Source organism: Euwallacea similis, chromosome 24, assembly GCF_039881205.1.
Source record: "Euwallacea similis isolate ESF13 chromosome 24, ESF131.1, whole genome shotgun sequence".
NCBI lineage: Eukaryota > Metazoa > Arthropoda > Insecta > Coleoptera > Curculionidae > Euwallacea > Euwallacea similis.
In genome coordinates this window covers 1,111,607-1,129,437 of record NC_089632.1, presented here as the reverse complement: position 1 = coordinate 1,129,437, position 17,831 = coordinate 1,111,607, and the positions used below count along the sequence as shown (strand labels likewise).

The following is a 17,831-nucleotide window of genomic DNA, read 5'->3' as shown; positions in this document are numbered from 1 at the left end:
AGATTTGAGGGGGACATTTAAACCCAGTGTGTTGTATTTTAGGTTTTTCCCCCTTGCTCCCAGATACCGCACTTGAAATTGTTAAATGGCACCTTCAGCTTGTAGCACATTATTTTAAAGATCTTAAAAACTCCGATTCATTACTGTTTAGAAAACGAAATAGATTTTCAAATATTCTTGTATGTTTACAATGTTTCTTTTCACTTTTTTACATTAGAGCTTTTTTCTTTAGTCTATAAGAGATAAGAGGGTATTATATTTTAGTTTTTGTCAACTTTTGCATTTTAACGCAAAATGTTTCCCTATTTAGATAAAATTTAATTTAATTTGTCAACTATTTTTTTGTATTTTTTGTGTCTGGTGCTGAAAATAGGAGTGCTCGTAAGGCATCCCGAGAAAAATGTAAGCCACTGATATGTGCTTGTCAATACATTTCAAGCAACTAGTTCCATCTGCAGCAAAGTAAATAAGCAACTCAGAATTTTTAATGCAGCTACAAAAAATTGAGATTTTGAACCATTTCAGTATTAATCTTACCACTTCAATTTCAAAAGTGGTTCAGTTGACAAATACATATTTCATATGGTTTCATTCATAAAGTTCTAAAACTACCATAAACAAGTTCTTTCCATACGAAAATGAGAATTCTTCAAGAATTCCAAGAAGACAACTATGATCGAAGAATTCAATTTTGCGAACTAATGACTGCGAAAATTGAAACTGAACCGAATTTGATGGAGAATATTTGTTTCAATGATGAATCGACTTTTTTCCTGAACGGCTTTGAAAATAAACATGACTATAGATATTGGGACAATGGAAATCTTCATGTGTTCCAAGAAGGCCATACGTAGTTTCTTCAAAAGCTTAACGTCTGGATTGGAATTCTGGGGAATTAAATAATAGGTCGAATTTTTATTACAGGAAATCTAACTACTGAGTTGTATTTCAATTTATTGTAAAATGAAATTGACCCACTCATAACACAGTCCGTAGAAAACTAAGTCGTTAAAGAGGGGAACTCTTTTTTTAGATGAAAACCATTTACTTTTTCAATATGATAAGGCATCACTACACTACGCATTATGTGTTCAAAAATTGTATGAAACGTTTCCTGACAATTAAATTGGCAGAAGTGGCGTTGTGGAATGGCCGGCGAGATCGCCAGATTTAACATCTTTAGATTTCTTTCTCTGGGGTGATTTAAAGGCAATTGTATACAAAATTGTTCCACGAGATATTCAGGATCTACGAAAGAGGATTACTGGCACAGGCGGGTTAATTAATAAAGACACGTCTGACGAAAATTTGAGAACAGGTTGTACTTTTGTTTAGTCAACAATGGTGAGCATTTTGAACATCTAATAACTAACTAAAAAGTAGAGTTTTGGGTAATAAATGTACTTCGTTATTTGGTTTTTGTGTTTAAATTAATGTCATTTTAACTCTTTAGCAGAACGCATCAACCGATTTTAGTTTTCTAAGTGGTAATGAATCTAGGCTTTTAAGACCTTTAAAATAATGTGCTACAACCTGGGAATGCCGATTAAACATTTCAATTGAGGGTATCTGGGGGTAAGAAGGTGAAACCTAAAATACAACGTATCCTGGTTTTAAATATCCCCCTCGATATCTAAATTGACGTGTTTTTTGGTTAAAACTAGTTTTCTTTACTGCAAAAAATATTGGAGGTAGAAAGTTTTGAAATGATGGTACTATATATTTGTAATATAAGTTCGGCTGTGTTGGCTAACCTGAATTAACCTAAACTAACCTGAACTTATCAATATAAATATTACATTTATCATTAATGTGGATAGTCTCATTTTTGTTTTTCACGTTTTGTGCATTTGGATCTATTCATTCCTTTGGACTATTATAGAAGCTTTATCTAACTTGTTTTGTCGCTCTGTAATACTGGCTATTTCTATATCTTGGTTTGTTGTCTCTTTTTGTTAGATTACGTTTTTCTAAGCATCGTTCCATAGTATTGCAATTTAGTTCAGGTTTTATGGCATGAAATTTTATTGCATTTGTTTTCGTGGAAAGCATTACCAAGCATCCGCTTTTGAAGTCAATGTTAGCTTGTAGCAGCTTTAGATTGTTAGTCCAATTAATTCGTCGAATACATCATGCAATTTGAATAGATAACATTTCAAATCTTGTTTGGCTGGTAATTTAAAAATTTTTGGTGTTTCAATTAGAGCACTGTATCTATGCGTGGAATTTTGGAATGGAAATCGGGATTAATAAATAATTTCGTTGATCCGGAATCGATTAACAGTTTGATATGATAGTCGAGAAATATGATATATGGCAATCCACTTGAATTCATTATATTTAATGAGCTGACTAGTTCAGATGGTTTGTCGGGAGGGTCCAACTGGGACTCTTGATTTAAGAATGGCCTCAGTATTCTCCATTGAGAATAGGGCAGGGATTCTGTTATAGGGCTCAATAACTCATTTTTCGTCACACGTCGCAGTATATGTACTGAGATGGATTGTGCTGAGCACTATCACAGTAAAACTTATCACAGCAGTAGTAAGAGGGACCTCTATGATCATATTGATCATAGCAATTCTATGATGTAGTCGGCTGAGTTTTGGTACTGTGCAATTTTTGTACTACAAATATATTTTGATACCTAATGGGTGTTGGGGGATTTGAGATTGGTAGTTGGGAAGTTTTGAAATATTGAAATATTCTGATCTGGTCAAAAAACATTGGTCTGGTTTGATTTTTAAAATACTCAAAAGTTATTTTGAACTCCTTGCAATGGTCCGGCAAAGCTTGACTGGGCATTAAATACTTAAGGTGACGATCAAATACAATAATTGCATTAATAATTATGATAAAACTATCTTAGATTTGATTAAAATTTTAGATGAGACTATTGTTAAAATTTGCATTTTTACCACTTAAAATGTCCACTGATTTAGTTTTATGTACTATAGATATAAACATACCTAATGTAATATAACTCTAAAAATAAAAACATTTTTTTTTTTTTGGAAACTGATCTCCCTCAAATTTAATGGTTTATTTTTTGTACCTTATTGGCATTGAGAAAAATATATTTTATTTTTGTATTAATAGATAGAGTGCTCTAGACCTAATGGTACAATTGAGTACTTGGTGCTAGAGGGTAAAAAATAGAGCGATTCATCTAAAATTGCCTTATACAAAAATTGTTTGCTTTCAATCTATAGGGTCTTAAAGTAGTTTTTGATTTCCACACTTAAAATTGGTCTTAGCGTGGTTTTTGGGTGCGACCAATTCATTTCAAACATCCGTTTGAAGCGACCTGTGCGTTGCCGAGGCATCAATAATCGACCTCAGTTTTTTATCATTGCCGATAACTTCAATTTTTATGAATTCTGGTGCTCTGCGCTCTTCTGTTTCGTCTTAAACCAAATAGTCTATCAAATTAGATCTGTTATACGGGACAAAGCAAGGATGCTATCTGTCGGAATTGATGTTATCTGTCGGTTTTACATGTTCGCAGGGGAAAAGCAACAAAAAGCGGCTTATATCAGAATAAATGAAAACTTCCGTTTTTTCTTTAGGACCGCACGGAGAATGCATCGCCTAAAAACATTTGTGCCAGCTTAATCCGCGCTCAGCTCCTCAACACACCGAGGTTTATCCGTAAACAACATCCTGGATTATACACATGGCAAGCTTTCCAAAATGAGAAGTACTGGATCGAGAGCTGTATTAGCTATGAATGACCGGGTTTTTACATACATATGCAATGTTGTACCCATTTCACCAAGGGCTATATACTCATACTGGGAGAAACAATTACAAATTTTAAAGCAAATATCTAGGATAACGCTTGAGGAGATTTATTTTGAGAGAAATTATTTTTCTGCTTATTTGAACGCTCATCATGGTTCAATTCGCTAACGAACTTCAAAGTTATTTAAAAATTACAGTCAAAATTCAATTTTTACTCAACAATGGCTTCTGTTAGGAGATTTCCCTCTTAGTAGATTGCTACTTTTCTTGTGTTAAGAAATGTTTGGTTTTTTCGAATTTTCAATCCGACCTCGCGCAATGTTTATCATAATTATGGTTTACCATTTAAAAGCTTAAATTGCAAAATTGACTCGACATCATTCAAACACAAAAGTATCTTTTTTCAATTGTCACTTGTCCCTTTCAAGCGTTATCAGTATCAAATAGCAAATTTTATTTAAGCTCTGTGTAATCTCCGAGTGCTTCCGATTGATCACGCCGTTGCGCTCAATACTGACTGACACACACCTGACATGGGAGAGCCTCGTAATTAAATATCTTTTCCTTTTTGATGATTTTGATTGATGATACTCCTGTTTTTTTATTAAGATTTTAGAAAGTTTTCATGATGAACAAAAACATCGACTTCTAAAAACCACATAACTGATATCCCCCCCACCCCCTCTTTTAACTTAAAATTTTTATTTTTACAGTGGTCAAAACCTGACAAGTTTCGTACAATATTTGTGTGAATAATGTAGGAAGAATATTGTTTGCAACTCGTGTGCGAAATTTTCTTGATAGTTTCGATTTGGAAACACCTTCGATCTTACCCACCAAAGTACTTTTTTGCGCATTTAAAGCAAAAATTGCTATGAAAAAACTGTTAGAAAGATCTGTGTTTCCAATAACAATCCTATCAAAGATTGGATCATTGCTTCCTATTGGTCTAATCCGATGATGACGGCGTTTTGATCTTTTGTCGTTCAGGTTTTATTTGTTTTTGACTAAATTGTAGAACAAAGTTTTGTCGGTCCCTGTTTATCCTTGGTTATTTCGTAAGTGATTATTTAGCTTAAAAACGGGGTGTTAAACAGAAGAACATTGTTTCTCGCGGATTGGTGTAACACAGTTTGGACATTATGGCCTTTTTTAGAAAATTTCAACAATAAGCTCCTCAGACCATTTCATCTCTTCTTAACATTTTTCGTTTTTCAATCCCCACTTTATCATTGTAATCAAAGATGTTACCATTTTTTATGTACCGTCATTAAAAATACTTTATTTTGAACTAAATTTGGAATACAACACAATAAAGAGACAAAAATGTAATTTAGTATACTTTATTATATCCAAATTGATATAAATGGAGTATTGAATAAGATGAGCAAAAGCTTTCACAAAATTAATATTGTGCTTTAATTATGTTCTTTTGAAATCTTTATTATTTAAAGCAATTAATTTTAAGAATAAGAATACATTTATTTCATTGACTATTAACACGATTTTTAATACTTGCAAAATCAATGGTCCTCTTCACTCCCAGTTTTTTAATTGTTTTACTTTAATGCACGATTTTATTATGGGAAGCACAAAATCGACAAACATAATATCGTCGTTTAACAGATAGAGATAAACTATAAAAGATTCAGTTTTGGTCATTTATCCTTCTGTTTCATGTCACGGTTTCATCACTCTCATCGCATTAAAATTTTTAAAATGGGAAACTCGAAAACTTCCAACAATACTCCCATGCGTGATCGGTTGTGTTCACGTGTTACTGTTCAATTTTCTTTCATCTCGGAATTATGAATTGTTTCATTTATGCTAAATCCAAAATTAGAATTTTTTCGAGAACTATGATGAATACTTGCAGTCGAGTCGACGAGAAAAAAACTAATTTCAGTATTAGCGGACGATCAATTAACTCAACACTATTAACGCATTTGGTTCATTCACGGGTTAAGCACTTTTCGATTTTTAATCTCCTTCATTAACATACTTTTTGTTTAAATTACACATTTTTTTCAAACGTAGATCCGGTATTTGCCGCTGTTTTTTGTCACGCAGAAGAAGACGAGATATTTGAAATTTATTAAATATGTGTAGCCTCAGTGGTAACACTGGGTATGTGACAATGCTGAAAGATTGCAAAGTCGATGTATACTCCAATGAGAGCCCGACCAGAAATATAATTATAATAAAAAAATAATATAAAATAATATTATAATTATATAAATAATTTAATATTTATATAATAATTTAAAAAATATGTATATTTTTGACATAGTTCATTTTTTCAGTAGGTTTATCTTGACACGTAACATCGCCCTTGATTTCGAAAAATCTTAATCTTTTTCTTGATGATGACTTCAGTCCAGTGATGATAATCTAAGTGGATAGTTCAGGTTAGAATAGAGTTAGGATATTTCATGCAGTGCGAAATTCGGTGCCAAGCGAATTCATTTTATATTTCGCGCATAACCTTCAATCATAAGTTTAGTAATAATCTGCTGATAAAAATGTTATCATAGGCATACCTAAACCACTTTGCCTTATCACCGCCGGTTTTGTCGTCAAATTACAGCAAACAGTGGTACCTACACTTTTTGCTAATGTCAGTACTATTCATTTAATAAGTGCAAAATATTAAGTTGCCGGTATGCATAGATTTCATGTACGAGCAGTTACGTTATATTATTAATATTTATCTGTTTAAGAAAACTCTGTAATAAAGGTAAGTTATACATGTGTCATTATTGATTTTATGATTGTTAGTGTCGTTTCCAAAGATGAGTTATTTCTGGATATCTGTATCATAGTCGAGCATTTATTTTTAAATAAATGGGTATATAGTAGGTATTCCTTAGCTAAATGCCGGCGGTATGTACATATACACACATACAATGCAAATATATGTATAATTCTCAATATACCACATATACAACTATTATAGAACGTACCACTTATGCCTTATAAAGCCCAATAAAACTTTACTGGATGGATCTATCTGATTGAAACTTTGTTCTCATAAATCTGTTTTATACGTTTGCGGCGGATTGTTAATTTTTTTCTTTCATTTCGTTTGAAAATAACGCTTTGCACACAAGCAGGGATGGTTAGTGCGGTGCCGTTACATCCCATTTTCAGTTAAAACTAACTCTGAATAATATTTACTTTTACTAAAAGCTGGGACGAAAACCCGTGTTAACGTTCGAATGAGAAATTTGTCACCGTCCTCAGAACCTAGGAAAAAATGTTATAAATCGAAAATAAACTGAACCGAAGCATATGGACTATGCAAATGGATAGAAGGGTATGGATAAATTTTACATGAATAAATGTTTTGGCGCTTCTTCAATTTGCATATTCTCGTCCTCGACTTTATAAGATAAGTTGTCATATATCTACTATAATATATCTTCATTTTTAGTTGAGTTAACACTATTACAAGTAGTGACACTTTTTCCTGGTTAACTAGAATTATTTGATTATTTCTCCGAATTTGTCAGATATTTCTGTGATTTTGTCTAAAATTTCAGGATTTCAGAGAGTTAAACCAGTTTCGTGAAATCTGTCGATCAAGTTTAGCTATAAGGTTCATTCCTCTTGTTCTCCTAACATAGCCTTGGATTGCATTGTATCTTGATTGATTTTTTGTAGCACGCTTATGGACTTTCATTTGTAGTCCGTAATTGTGGCTCCCGAGGCAACTTACATTGGCTTCTAAATTCTACGCCTAGAGGTTGACAAATATGTGTTGAATATGGTACCAGATATATGAAAGAAATGTTGTTTTCTTAGCCCAAAGGAACGGTACTTATCATAAAGAATATTTAAATGGGACGTCAAATTTTTACGTAATAATACCTTATTTTTCTAACCCTCTTGCATGCAGTAAGAAGCAGATTTCAAACCAACCATGAAAAATGTGGATTCATCGGTCCATCCATAAAATTTCCTTATAAATATACATATTTTTAGACAACTCAGCTTGTCACAATATTATTTTTATAGAATGCCATCCTCTTTGCAAACAATATGTACTTCATCGATATAAGTAATGGAAATTTGTCCATATTTAAAGAGGGTTTTCGCTTAATAACATCTTCCAGGTTTTTCTTTACAAATTGCTAAATTGGCTGCCAGATTTCTCATGGAAAAATCTGAACGGTTTTCGTTTTGTTAGAAGCAAAACGTTGCGCCATTTCAGTTTTGCATTTCTTTAAACCGTTATGCCCGTTTCCCCGACCCCAATCTTAAGAAAAGAATACTTAGGGACACTTTATTTTTGAGTAGAACTGTAGAAAATTTGCGTATCACCCAACATGCAAACAAAAATACTTATTTAAGTATGGAGTGGAATTTACAATATCGCATATTTTCTCGTTCCTCCCCATTTTTCCAGTTCCTTGTTGCTATATATATCCCGTAGTATCGTTTAAATGATCTCACATTTTATTTAAATTAACGTTTGTGAAAATGAACAATTAAAGAAGAGCTAAAAAAGGAACGAACTCCTTAATATACGTGCCACGCAAAGGAATTACATATTGCTTTCTTTAGAAGTAATAAAGCTGATTCGATAAACGAAAAAAATTAATTCCTTCTCTTCAAATTACGTGCCTTTAAGCCTACAAAACGTTTAAAAAGATTAGCCTAAACTAACTTTTTCAAAAATATCGACTCGTTCATGTCTTCTAAATAGTTCGATCTAACGTATGTCATCAATTTCTTAAAATATTCAAATCAAATTCACATGTGAAACAAATGTGATGTTAGAAATTTCTTCTTAAGGAAATAAGCACTCAATGAATTTTAGTAAATTTAGTAAGTTAGGCTTCATAGGACGTTAATGGTCTTTCGAGTCAAGTAATTTAAGGGATATATAGTAGGTCGAGTTATTGAATTTCAATTGAACTGTTGAGAATATTGAATTGGTTCATCTAAACCCTCAATTTTGATGTCCATAAGAAATGCATTGTTGCCCCAATAATAGCAACTAATATAAACAAATTTCTTATGCGTTTTCATAACGTTCTGCTAAACGTACGAAGAGTACATTGAGCAGAATAGAGTTGAACTAATGGTTCAATACAATTCGGTCGTAATGCCAAATTTTCTTTTAAATTTAACTTAGCGAATACTTGGAATACCAGAATTACACCCCGTGGTACAGTACAATCACAGCTCAAAAGTTGGTTTGGCTCAACCAGAACGTAAACCATCTGATAAGAATAGCATTACTGTTACACTAAATTAATTTGTGACCCTTGTTGATACTGATACCATCCTTTTTGGGTGGTTCAAGTACCAATTCTGGTTTTACAAAGCCAACTGTTGGACTGTCATTCAACAAATAGCTATTAGCGCCCAATCCTTTCCAAGGATGTTGTTTACTCATCCATTTTCGTTTAAATAAGCTTTAGCAAGCATTTTCAGGTTAAATAAATTAAGCCGATCAGCACATGCTACTTCAACATTTAGGACACGTTGTTCTGCAGCGGACATTATAAATTTACCATTGGCAATTCCTGCATGTCTGCCATGAAATTTATCATGTAATATTCCGAAGGGTATTTTATATTTAGTAACTTCAGGCCGTATCAAAAGTGATATTCATCGGTGATTTTTTGGAGTGCCTCTTCGAATTGTTCACGGGTATAATTTACATTATTATATTACTGTAAACAAATAGTAAACATATTTTTTCTACCTTTTTTGACCGTAAATTGCATGTAGGCCAGTTATCTATAACTGCAAATTGACCAGCATTATAATTTTTCATAAAAATTTTAAGATTGTACTTATTTCAAGCTTATTTCAACAAAAATTACTAGAAATTTAAATATTTTTATTATTCATGATTTTTTTTTTGTTTTGTTATAAGATTTAGAAAACTTTTTATATAGAGTTTTGATTAGAAGTCAACTTTTAATTCAAATTTTAATCTAATTTAAAAAATGCTAGGTGCGTTTTATTTCTTGAAAATGTGAAGCAAGTAAACTCTATGATTCCCTCGAATGAAAATTGTTTATAGTAAAACATTTCTACAAATCAACATTACGATACATAAATGGTCAAGTAACAAAAAAAATCGACTTTTTCAAAATAAATAGTCATCCATGAACTCTCTCAAAAACAAAAAATGTATTAAATTATTATTAAAAAACTGCAGTTCTTTCGTGCTTGAAGCAACTTGATAATGTTAGTTTCTCATAGAGGCGATGATTAGTGAGACTTCGAACTTTGTGAAAGTCAAGAAACTTTGTTAAACACAAAAATACAGCAATAAAAAGTAGACTAATTACAAAACGCTGTGAATCACTTTGAACACTACAACAATGCTATGTAGTAATTAGAAATCTTTTATTTGTGTTGCCAAGTTGTGCAGTTTTTTCTTAGATTTAAGAACGCTACCATATATAGTAGGATGCGCACCACTGTTTTTTTAGAGGAATTTAGGAAAATCGCACATTGATAATTTGCTAACAATAGTTCTAGAGATATTTTCATGATCTACAATATAACCTACTCTGTATAAAACATATTGATTTTGGTGTTGGCCGGGGATGAGTTCGATATACTGAGATGTCAGGATTTCTTGACATTGATAACATTGCGATTCGCAAAGTGGTAGCCTGGGAGTAGGTTTCATCAAAACTGTAGATCTTTATCGGTGTAATCCTTTACATCCTATAATGATTAAAACTCATTGGGAGATCACAAACTCTACTTTGATATGTGCCGAACTAATCCGAAAATCCGACATCATAGGACATCGAACACAGCCAAAAATTTGATATCTTTAAGTGCATTGAAACTTTTTTTTGAGCCAATATATTATATTTTGTATTTAATTTTCAGCTCAAAGACCATGATAACTACGATATACCTCTGTCCTGCAGACAAAAAGTACGGCTGTAGTTGGGAAGGAGCTTCCGATGACATATTTGAACACTTTAGCCAAGAACACGAAGATCTTCTCTATTTAACTCAGTCAGTAAATGTATCTTTATTAGTACCCTCAGAAAATAGGTTACTACTTTTTGATAATCAAATCTATTTGCTCCAAACAAGAATAAATGAGGGTAGTCTGAACATATATCTCCGATATCTTGGGCCAGATAAAATTGCTTCCAAGTTAACTTATGATATTGAAATATCTGCTTCTGGTGTGAAAGTAGCTAAGCAAGACATTGAAATCAAAGATGGGTATTTCAGTGTTACCTTGGAATGCATTCAGTCATGTTTGGGAGATGACGACAGTGTGGAATGCCGACTGTTAGTAAATGGCGATTTTAATCCGTCGAGTCCAATCAGTATTGCCGTTGAGTCTCCCAGAAGCCCTTTAGACTACGGCGATAACGAAAGAGACACTCAAACTATTGAACAGGATGGAGGTGAAAACTTCCGAGGGTCGTTGTTAAATTTAGATGAGTTTTTTGGTACTCCTAACGAAGGTAACTCACCAGAAGACGAAATTAGAGAAAAAAAGTTGAGCTTGGATGAGACCTATAGATTCACTTGGAATGGTTATTCGGAACCACAGAGAAAACAAAATAATTCACTCTCAAGGTCTCAGACATTTACTTCAGAAGATAGACAGAAGTACGGCTCTTTTCAACGATATGCCAGTGTAAGAAGTTTAACCGCAATTGCAGAATCAGACTTGGATTCAGAGCTGAAATGTTCAAACTGTGCTTGTCATTTAACTGCTCCAATATACATTTGCTGTTCCAATCACAACATATGTTCTAGCTGTTTCAATGAAAAAAAAATGTGTGTCATATGCAATAAAGGCATTACTACAGACAGAAATATAGAACTTGAAAATAAAACTATTAATCACAATTACGGTTGCATAAACAAGAAAAACGGATGTTCCCAAAAGATGCTATATCCAGCCATATTAGACCATGAGTTAAGTTGTATTTTCTGCCAATATATGTGCCCAGTTAACGAATGTGGTTTGAACGGACCCTTCAAGTTTATGGTGAATCATTTGAAGCTAATTCATAGTAGTGTTAAACTTGTACAGTCCTTTATAGCAATATTTCAGAAACAGCAAGAGCAATTTCTGGTCCACGAGAACATGGGTATATTTTATGTCAACTGGAGTTCAATTAATGATAAAATAGTTTGGAAGGTTAAGTTTTGTGGGCCTAAGACGAGAAAATTTTTCTGTGAATTGAAGTTTAAAGGCAAGAATTTCAAGGAACCCTTGTTGTTAACTAAACATGGGGATATTTATATGAGATGCATGAGCCTTGAAAATTTAAAAAGTTACAAGGTGAAGCCTAAGCATTCTATTTTGACTATTACGAGATAACTTTTGGCATTTACTTCAACATTTGTGATATTAATTATTATTATACTAAATATTAAAATGTGTTTAAATCTATTAGACTGAGATTTGATTTCAAATTTCCTTCAGCAAAACACAATAGATGTTTTTTTATTTTGCGTTAAAAATAAACCCGGAACACTTTTCGGGAAGTATGCCTTTATACCTATGTGGAGTTGATGAAGAAATATCACTTGAAAATTATTTAATCTTGCTAAAATTACATGTAAAGCAAATGATTAACTAATTTTGAAGTATTCTAGATATAGTATTTCTAAGTGGGTATGAATAACAAAACCATGATATATAACAACAAACTCAAATAACGTCAATATTTGGGACTAAAGCCCCACATCATGAGTGTGGAAATAAATTACTGGAAATCCAGGGAGCAGTTTCGATTCATATAGTTTTAAAAGTACAAAAAATTGGGTAAATATATCGGTATTAATATTAAGGGGGTTTCTGTGAAAATTCTTTTCTCGGGGAAGTTTTTGGGACCAAAAAAATTATATATCAACATTGATAGGATAAAATTGATTTCAAATTTTGTATAGGATTTTATTTTTATGAAATTTTCAGATTACACAACGAAAATCTGCATGCAATAAGACAATCTACGATGACGTTATTGATGCAATGCTTTTTAACTACTTTCTTAAGTTATAAAGGTGACAACCCCTTCCTACGCCATCCTACTCAGCAAATCATTAGAAAGCTGTAAGACCTAAGTTTGGCCCTACATGATTCAAATATGCGCAGATCTACCTGACATAATTCCCTAGGCATACTATATTACTTTAGTCCATATTATTATATATAGCAACAGAACAGAAAAGTCAGTATATAAATTTCCTAACTTTTCCCCTAGAGTAGTATTCCACAAATTATTTCTACCTAGATAGGAAACAGTTATGTAATGAACCAGCATCAAAAGTAGTACCCTGTAACAATGAACCGTAATACTAAATCGAGTGATGACAGCATTCAAATTCCACACTTTCAACATTACTATTCGAAACAAATGATGATCAATGATTTTACATCGATTTCAATTTTCTCACTTTTAATACCATAAATATGGCACATATTCGCCAGAGCTATTAATGGCAGATAAATATATTTCCTACCTCCTGTAAAACCAATACGGTTAAGGAGCGCACATACTTGTGGCATTCGGCGAATCTCAAATAGCGAGCGATCGGCATCATTCTGTTAAGGCCAACTAGTGTCGATGTGTAGCTGCAGAAAAATATTTGATTTTCCTGATACATATTCGCTATTTTCGCCTGATGTTGGTAAAATATGACGAATCAAAGGGTCCTTAGTAGTAACGAGTATAGTGACGAGTGATCGCTATTCGAGGCTTATCGAATATTGCATGTGTGTGTCCTTTAGTTAAAATCAAAGCTGGTCAAAAAAGAAGTCAAAAAGCAAAAGGCTCCCATATTGATAAAGTGAATAGAAGATTTATTGTCTGTGAGAAATAGTTGAAGTTTGGAACTTTTGGTGCTTAATAAAAGTTTGGTAAAAAATATTTGAGTGCGGAATAATTCTTTTTTTTTGGAAAAGTTCAAGTTTGAAAACTCAAATCCGCACTTTCAAGGGTTAGGTGCTCGTTTTAAATTTTTGTGGCCTACATGGCTATAAAAATGTTATGTGTCGGGTCATGCATTATATAACTAGGGTATCTGCTCATTAATATCTACGTCAATTGAGTACTTAAAAGCAGCAAAACTAAAAATAGTTGAAATGTAAATAAGTTCAATTAAATTAGTATTTATTACTGAAGAAGTTTTTTTCTGATCATTTTTCACATTTGAAGTAAATCACATTACAAATCAATTTTTCACGCGCATACAACCAAGAGCATCGGCGACAGATCAGATAAGTATGTAACCATACATCGAAAATGGTTTTATCTAATTGAAGCACACAATAGCAGCTTAGTTTTGTACTATGGCAAAAGATGATCTTTGCCAACTTCCTGACTTCTTTGTTTCTGTATTTCTTTTTTAGACGTCTTTGTTTAGTATAATAAAAGTCGCTTCCATAGACTCCAGTAGCGTAAAGCATTCCTTGTTGCATTCTTTGATCTATTAAATGTAAAAAGTAATAAATCTGAAATTCACATAAATGCTATAAAATTATATCCGCGAGTGTTTTGGCTAGCAAACAATAGTCTGTATTAAAGCCTCAGGCAGTCTCAAATGGACTATTAAGAAACCTGACTAAAATGCTAAGCAAAGATTTCTCCTTTGGGAAAAAACGAAAGAAACATCGCACAAATTGCCTCTAGGGTTAACTCGGAATTATTTCATATTTTCGGCGCGATAGATGGAACTTAGCAAATACAACAAATTAAAATTCACGGCACAGTTGCAATATTCTTGGAGTTCTGGCAAACGGAACCATCCATATTTAGGATCTGTATCGACAAGAATTTGTTTCGTAGAAATCTCTAAGTTTTGTGGCGAGTACGAGTGACTTTTCCGATAGCTTTCAATGACAAAGATGAATGGCCGCAACGGAACCTTTTACATTCGACAATGAAAGGGATTTCCAGTCGCAATGGAAAGTTTACGTTGGACTTAATAGAGATTCTCTTTCTTGCATTGAATGAATATGAATTCTTCTACGATCACGTAAGATGAACCTAAATGTAATGATATGAATTTTTCACCTCATTATCGCAAATTTTGTGTAATAAATTTAATCCTTATAATCTCAGAATAATTCATGTACTATGACGGTACATCAAATGATCAAATTATTATTCTATAATAAATAAAATACAGATATTTCAAAATGAGGAATAACCTAATTAACTTACATTTATTTTTTTTAAATCAATTCATAGTTATCGCTCAAAGCGAACTCTCTCATTACCTTGTTGATGACCGCACCAACACCTGAGTGTGGTGGGGTCATTTTGAGAACTACTTTTTTGGTCATAAGTTGCACGTGGACTTGTGTTTTCATTAATAAAACCTTCCAATAACCTATTTAAGATTTCAATTCTAAAATAATTCTAAACTAAAACGGTGAAGCCGAGTGCCTAGCTAGCTAAAGTATTTTTTTTATCTACAAAAAATGGATTTTTTGTCTCGTTCACCAATTTACTATTTCAATTATTGAGTTTAGTTCGTACTTTAAACTCAATCATTCAGGGCGGAAAAAAATACTCCGTATCTTTTCCCACCTGATTCTCGGAACGTTTATTTTGAACACATCACTTTTACGAACTATGACTAATTCAACCAGCTAAATTGAATTTATCCTTCCATAAGCAAATAGTTGGCTATCACAAAGGAATCTGCCTTAGCAACACGATTGGTTGTCAAACATTGCCGTATAAATTGTTTGATGAGCAATTGGAGGCTTTTCTGAACCTTTACGCTCCATTCAACCATTTGCAACAAGATTTTATATCGTTCGTAAATCATGGTAAGTATTTCTATCCCACAACATGCAATATTTACCAAAAAAACTATCTGGTTTACCTAGAAAAATAATTTCATTCGATATTTGGTTATCACTATACTTACTCTTTAGCGCGAATGTATCTCCATCCATCTCGGCCAAGCCGGAGTCCAAATCGGTAATGCCTGTTGGGAGCTTTACTGCCTGGAGCATGGTATTCAACCAGATGGACAAATGCCCTCTGACAAAACTGTTGGAGGTAGTGATGACAGCTTCAACACCTTCTTTAGCGAGACGGGAACTGGAAAGCACGTACCAAGGGTGGTTTTCGTGGATTTAGAACCGACTGTAGTAGATGAAGTGAGGACTGGAACTTACCGTCAGTTATTCCATCCAGAGCAGCTGATTACCGGTAAAGAAGATGCGGCCAATAACTATGCCCGTGGCCACTACACCATCGGAAAAGAGATTGTAGACCTAGTGCTGGATCGCATAAGAAAACTGGCAGATCAATGCACTGGGCTCCAAGGCTTCCTTATCTTCCATTCATTTGGAGGGGGCACCGGGTCAGGATTTACATCGCTATTGATGGAGCGATTGTCCGTGGACTATGGGAAGAAGTCCAAGCTGGAGTTTGCCATTTATCCAGCTCCTCAAGTGTCTACAGCTGTGGTTGAACCCTACAATGCCATTCTCACCACCCATACAACCTTAGAGCATTCCGATGCCGCCTTTATGGTTGATAATGAAGCCATTTATGACATCTGCAGAAGAAATCTGGATATTGAGCGCCCAACCTATACCAATCTCAACAGACTGATTGGTCAAATTGTGTCTTCTATCACCGCCTCCCTGCGATTCGATGGTGCCCTCAACGTGGATTTAACAGAGTTCCAGACGAACTTGGTACCATACCCTCGAATTCACTTCCCTTTGGCCACTTATGCTCCAGTCATATCCGCAGAGAAAGCTTACCATGAGCAGCTGTCAGTCGCTGAAATCACCAACGCCTGTTTCGAGCCTGCAAACCAGATGGTGAAATGCGATCCGAGACATGGAAAGTACATGGCTTGTTGTATGTTGTATCGGGGAGACGTGGTACCTAAAGATGTAAATGCTGCTATTGGAATCATCAAGACTAAACGTACTATTCAATTTGTGGATTGGTGCCCAACAGGATTCAAGGTGGGAATCAATTACCAACCACCAACTGTAGTACCAGGAGGCGACTTGGCTAAAGTCCAAAGAGCCGTTTGCATGTTGTCCAATACAACAGCCATCGCAGAAGCTTGGGCTAGGTTGGATCACAAATTTGACCTTATGTATGCAAAGAGAGCGTTCGTTCACTGGTACGTGGGAGAGGGTATGGAAGAAGGTGAATTTTCTGAGGCTCGGGAAGACACCGCTGCTTTGGAGAAAGACTACGAAGAAGTCGGAATGGACTCTGGAGAAGTTGAAGGCGATGGTATTGAAGAATATTAAATATCTGCGTTGTCTATAAGACTTTTGGAATTAAATAAATTTTCATTTCTGGGTTTGTGTTGAGATTTTATTATGCGTGATTGGACGATGGGATATTCCGAAATGTGTGGTAAATATTTGAGGGAAAATCATTAAGATTGTTTGCATTTGAAATTTTTTGGTAAAATGAGATCGATGAGATCCAGGGTTTCGGGGGTAACTGAGTTAACTGAAATAAGACACCTTTTAAGAAACGATTTGTCTGATACCGAAAACCACAGGCTTTATCTTAGTGGAAACATAGTTTTGGCCTTTGGTATGCTTCAGTTTATATCCATAGTTCATCCTCGTGGAGATTTACGAAGAAGTTGAAATAAAATCTGGAGAAAGACTAAGGGAAAGGTCAGAAGAGTTGTAGTTACTTCCTTTTGATTTATTGTTTGAAGACTTCAGTTGGTATTAGTTGAATATGAAAGAAATTAAACTAAAACTGTTGATGTTGGAACGTATTGTGTTGGATTCGGATCATTTGGATCCAGAATGACTTTAAGGTGGGCTATCAAACATAAACTGTAATAGCTTAAGTAATTACTAAAGTATAAATGAGAATCTCCAAAATTTTTCAGAAGTCTCTTTTTAATATAATAAAGCATTGAATAGATCCTTCTATGTTGAAAAAGAACGGTAAAATTTACGACTGAGGACCTGGTGAGTAAGAAAATATGCATTTTCTAGTTTAAACATAATCAGGTAGTTCATAAAAAAATACATGTGAGGTCATATTTGCAGACACCATGGCAAAACTGCTGTTAAAATAAACAGTGTAACTCTTCTGAGAAGAGGTTTAGGCAAAAAT

At 33.8% G+C, this 17,831-nt stretch overlaps 2 protein-coding genes across 2 annotated transcripts; both read left to right on the top strand.

Moving 5' to 3' along the window:
• Positions 1 to 6,284: 6,284 nt before the first annotated feature.
• Positions 6,285 to 12,151, top strand: LOC136416758 (uncharacterized). The gene is made up of 2 exons (XM_066402104.1): positions 6,285 to 6,481; positions 10,612 to 12,151. The coding sequence occupies exon 2, from the start codon at positions 10,622 to 10,624 to the stop codon at positions 12,074 to 12,076; it is 1,455 nt and encodes a 484-aa protein (XP_066258201.1). The 5' UTR covers positions 6,285 to 6,481; positions 10,612 to 10,621; the 3' UTR covers positions 12,077 to 12,151.
• Positions 12,152 to 15,640: 3,489 nt separating this feature from the next.
• LOC136416732 (tubulin alpha-1 chain-like) lies at positions 15,641 to 17,047 on the top strand. The gene has a single exon (XM_066402062.1). It carries the CDS (start codon positions 15,749 to 15,751, stop codon positions 16,994 to 16,996), a length of 1,248 nt encoding a protein of 415 aa, XP_066258159.1. The 5' UTR covers positions 15,641 to 15,748; the 3' UTR covers positions 16,997 to 17,047.
• Positions 17,048 to 17,831: the final 784 nt, after the last annotated feature.

Coding starts and splice junctions, on each gene's coding strand:
- LOC136416758 (XM_066402104.1), top strand. CDS start 10,622: ATGATAACTACGATATACCTCTGTCCTGCAGACAAAAAGTACGGCTGT.
- LOC136416732 (XM_066402062.1), top strand. CDS start 15,749: ATGCCCTCTGACAAAACTGTTGGAGGTAGTGATGACAGCTTCAACACC.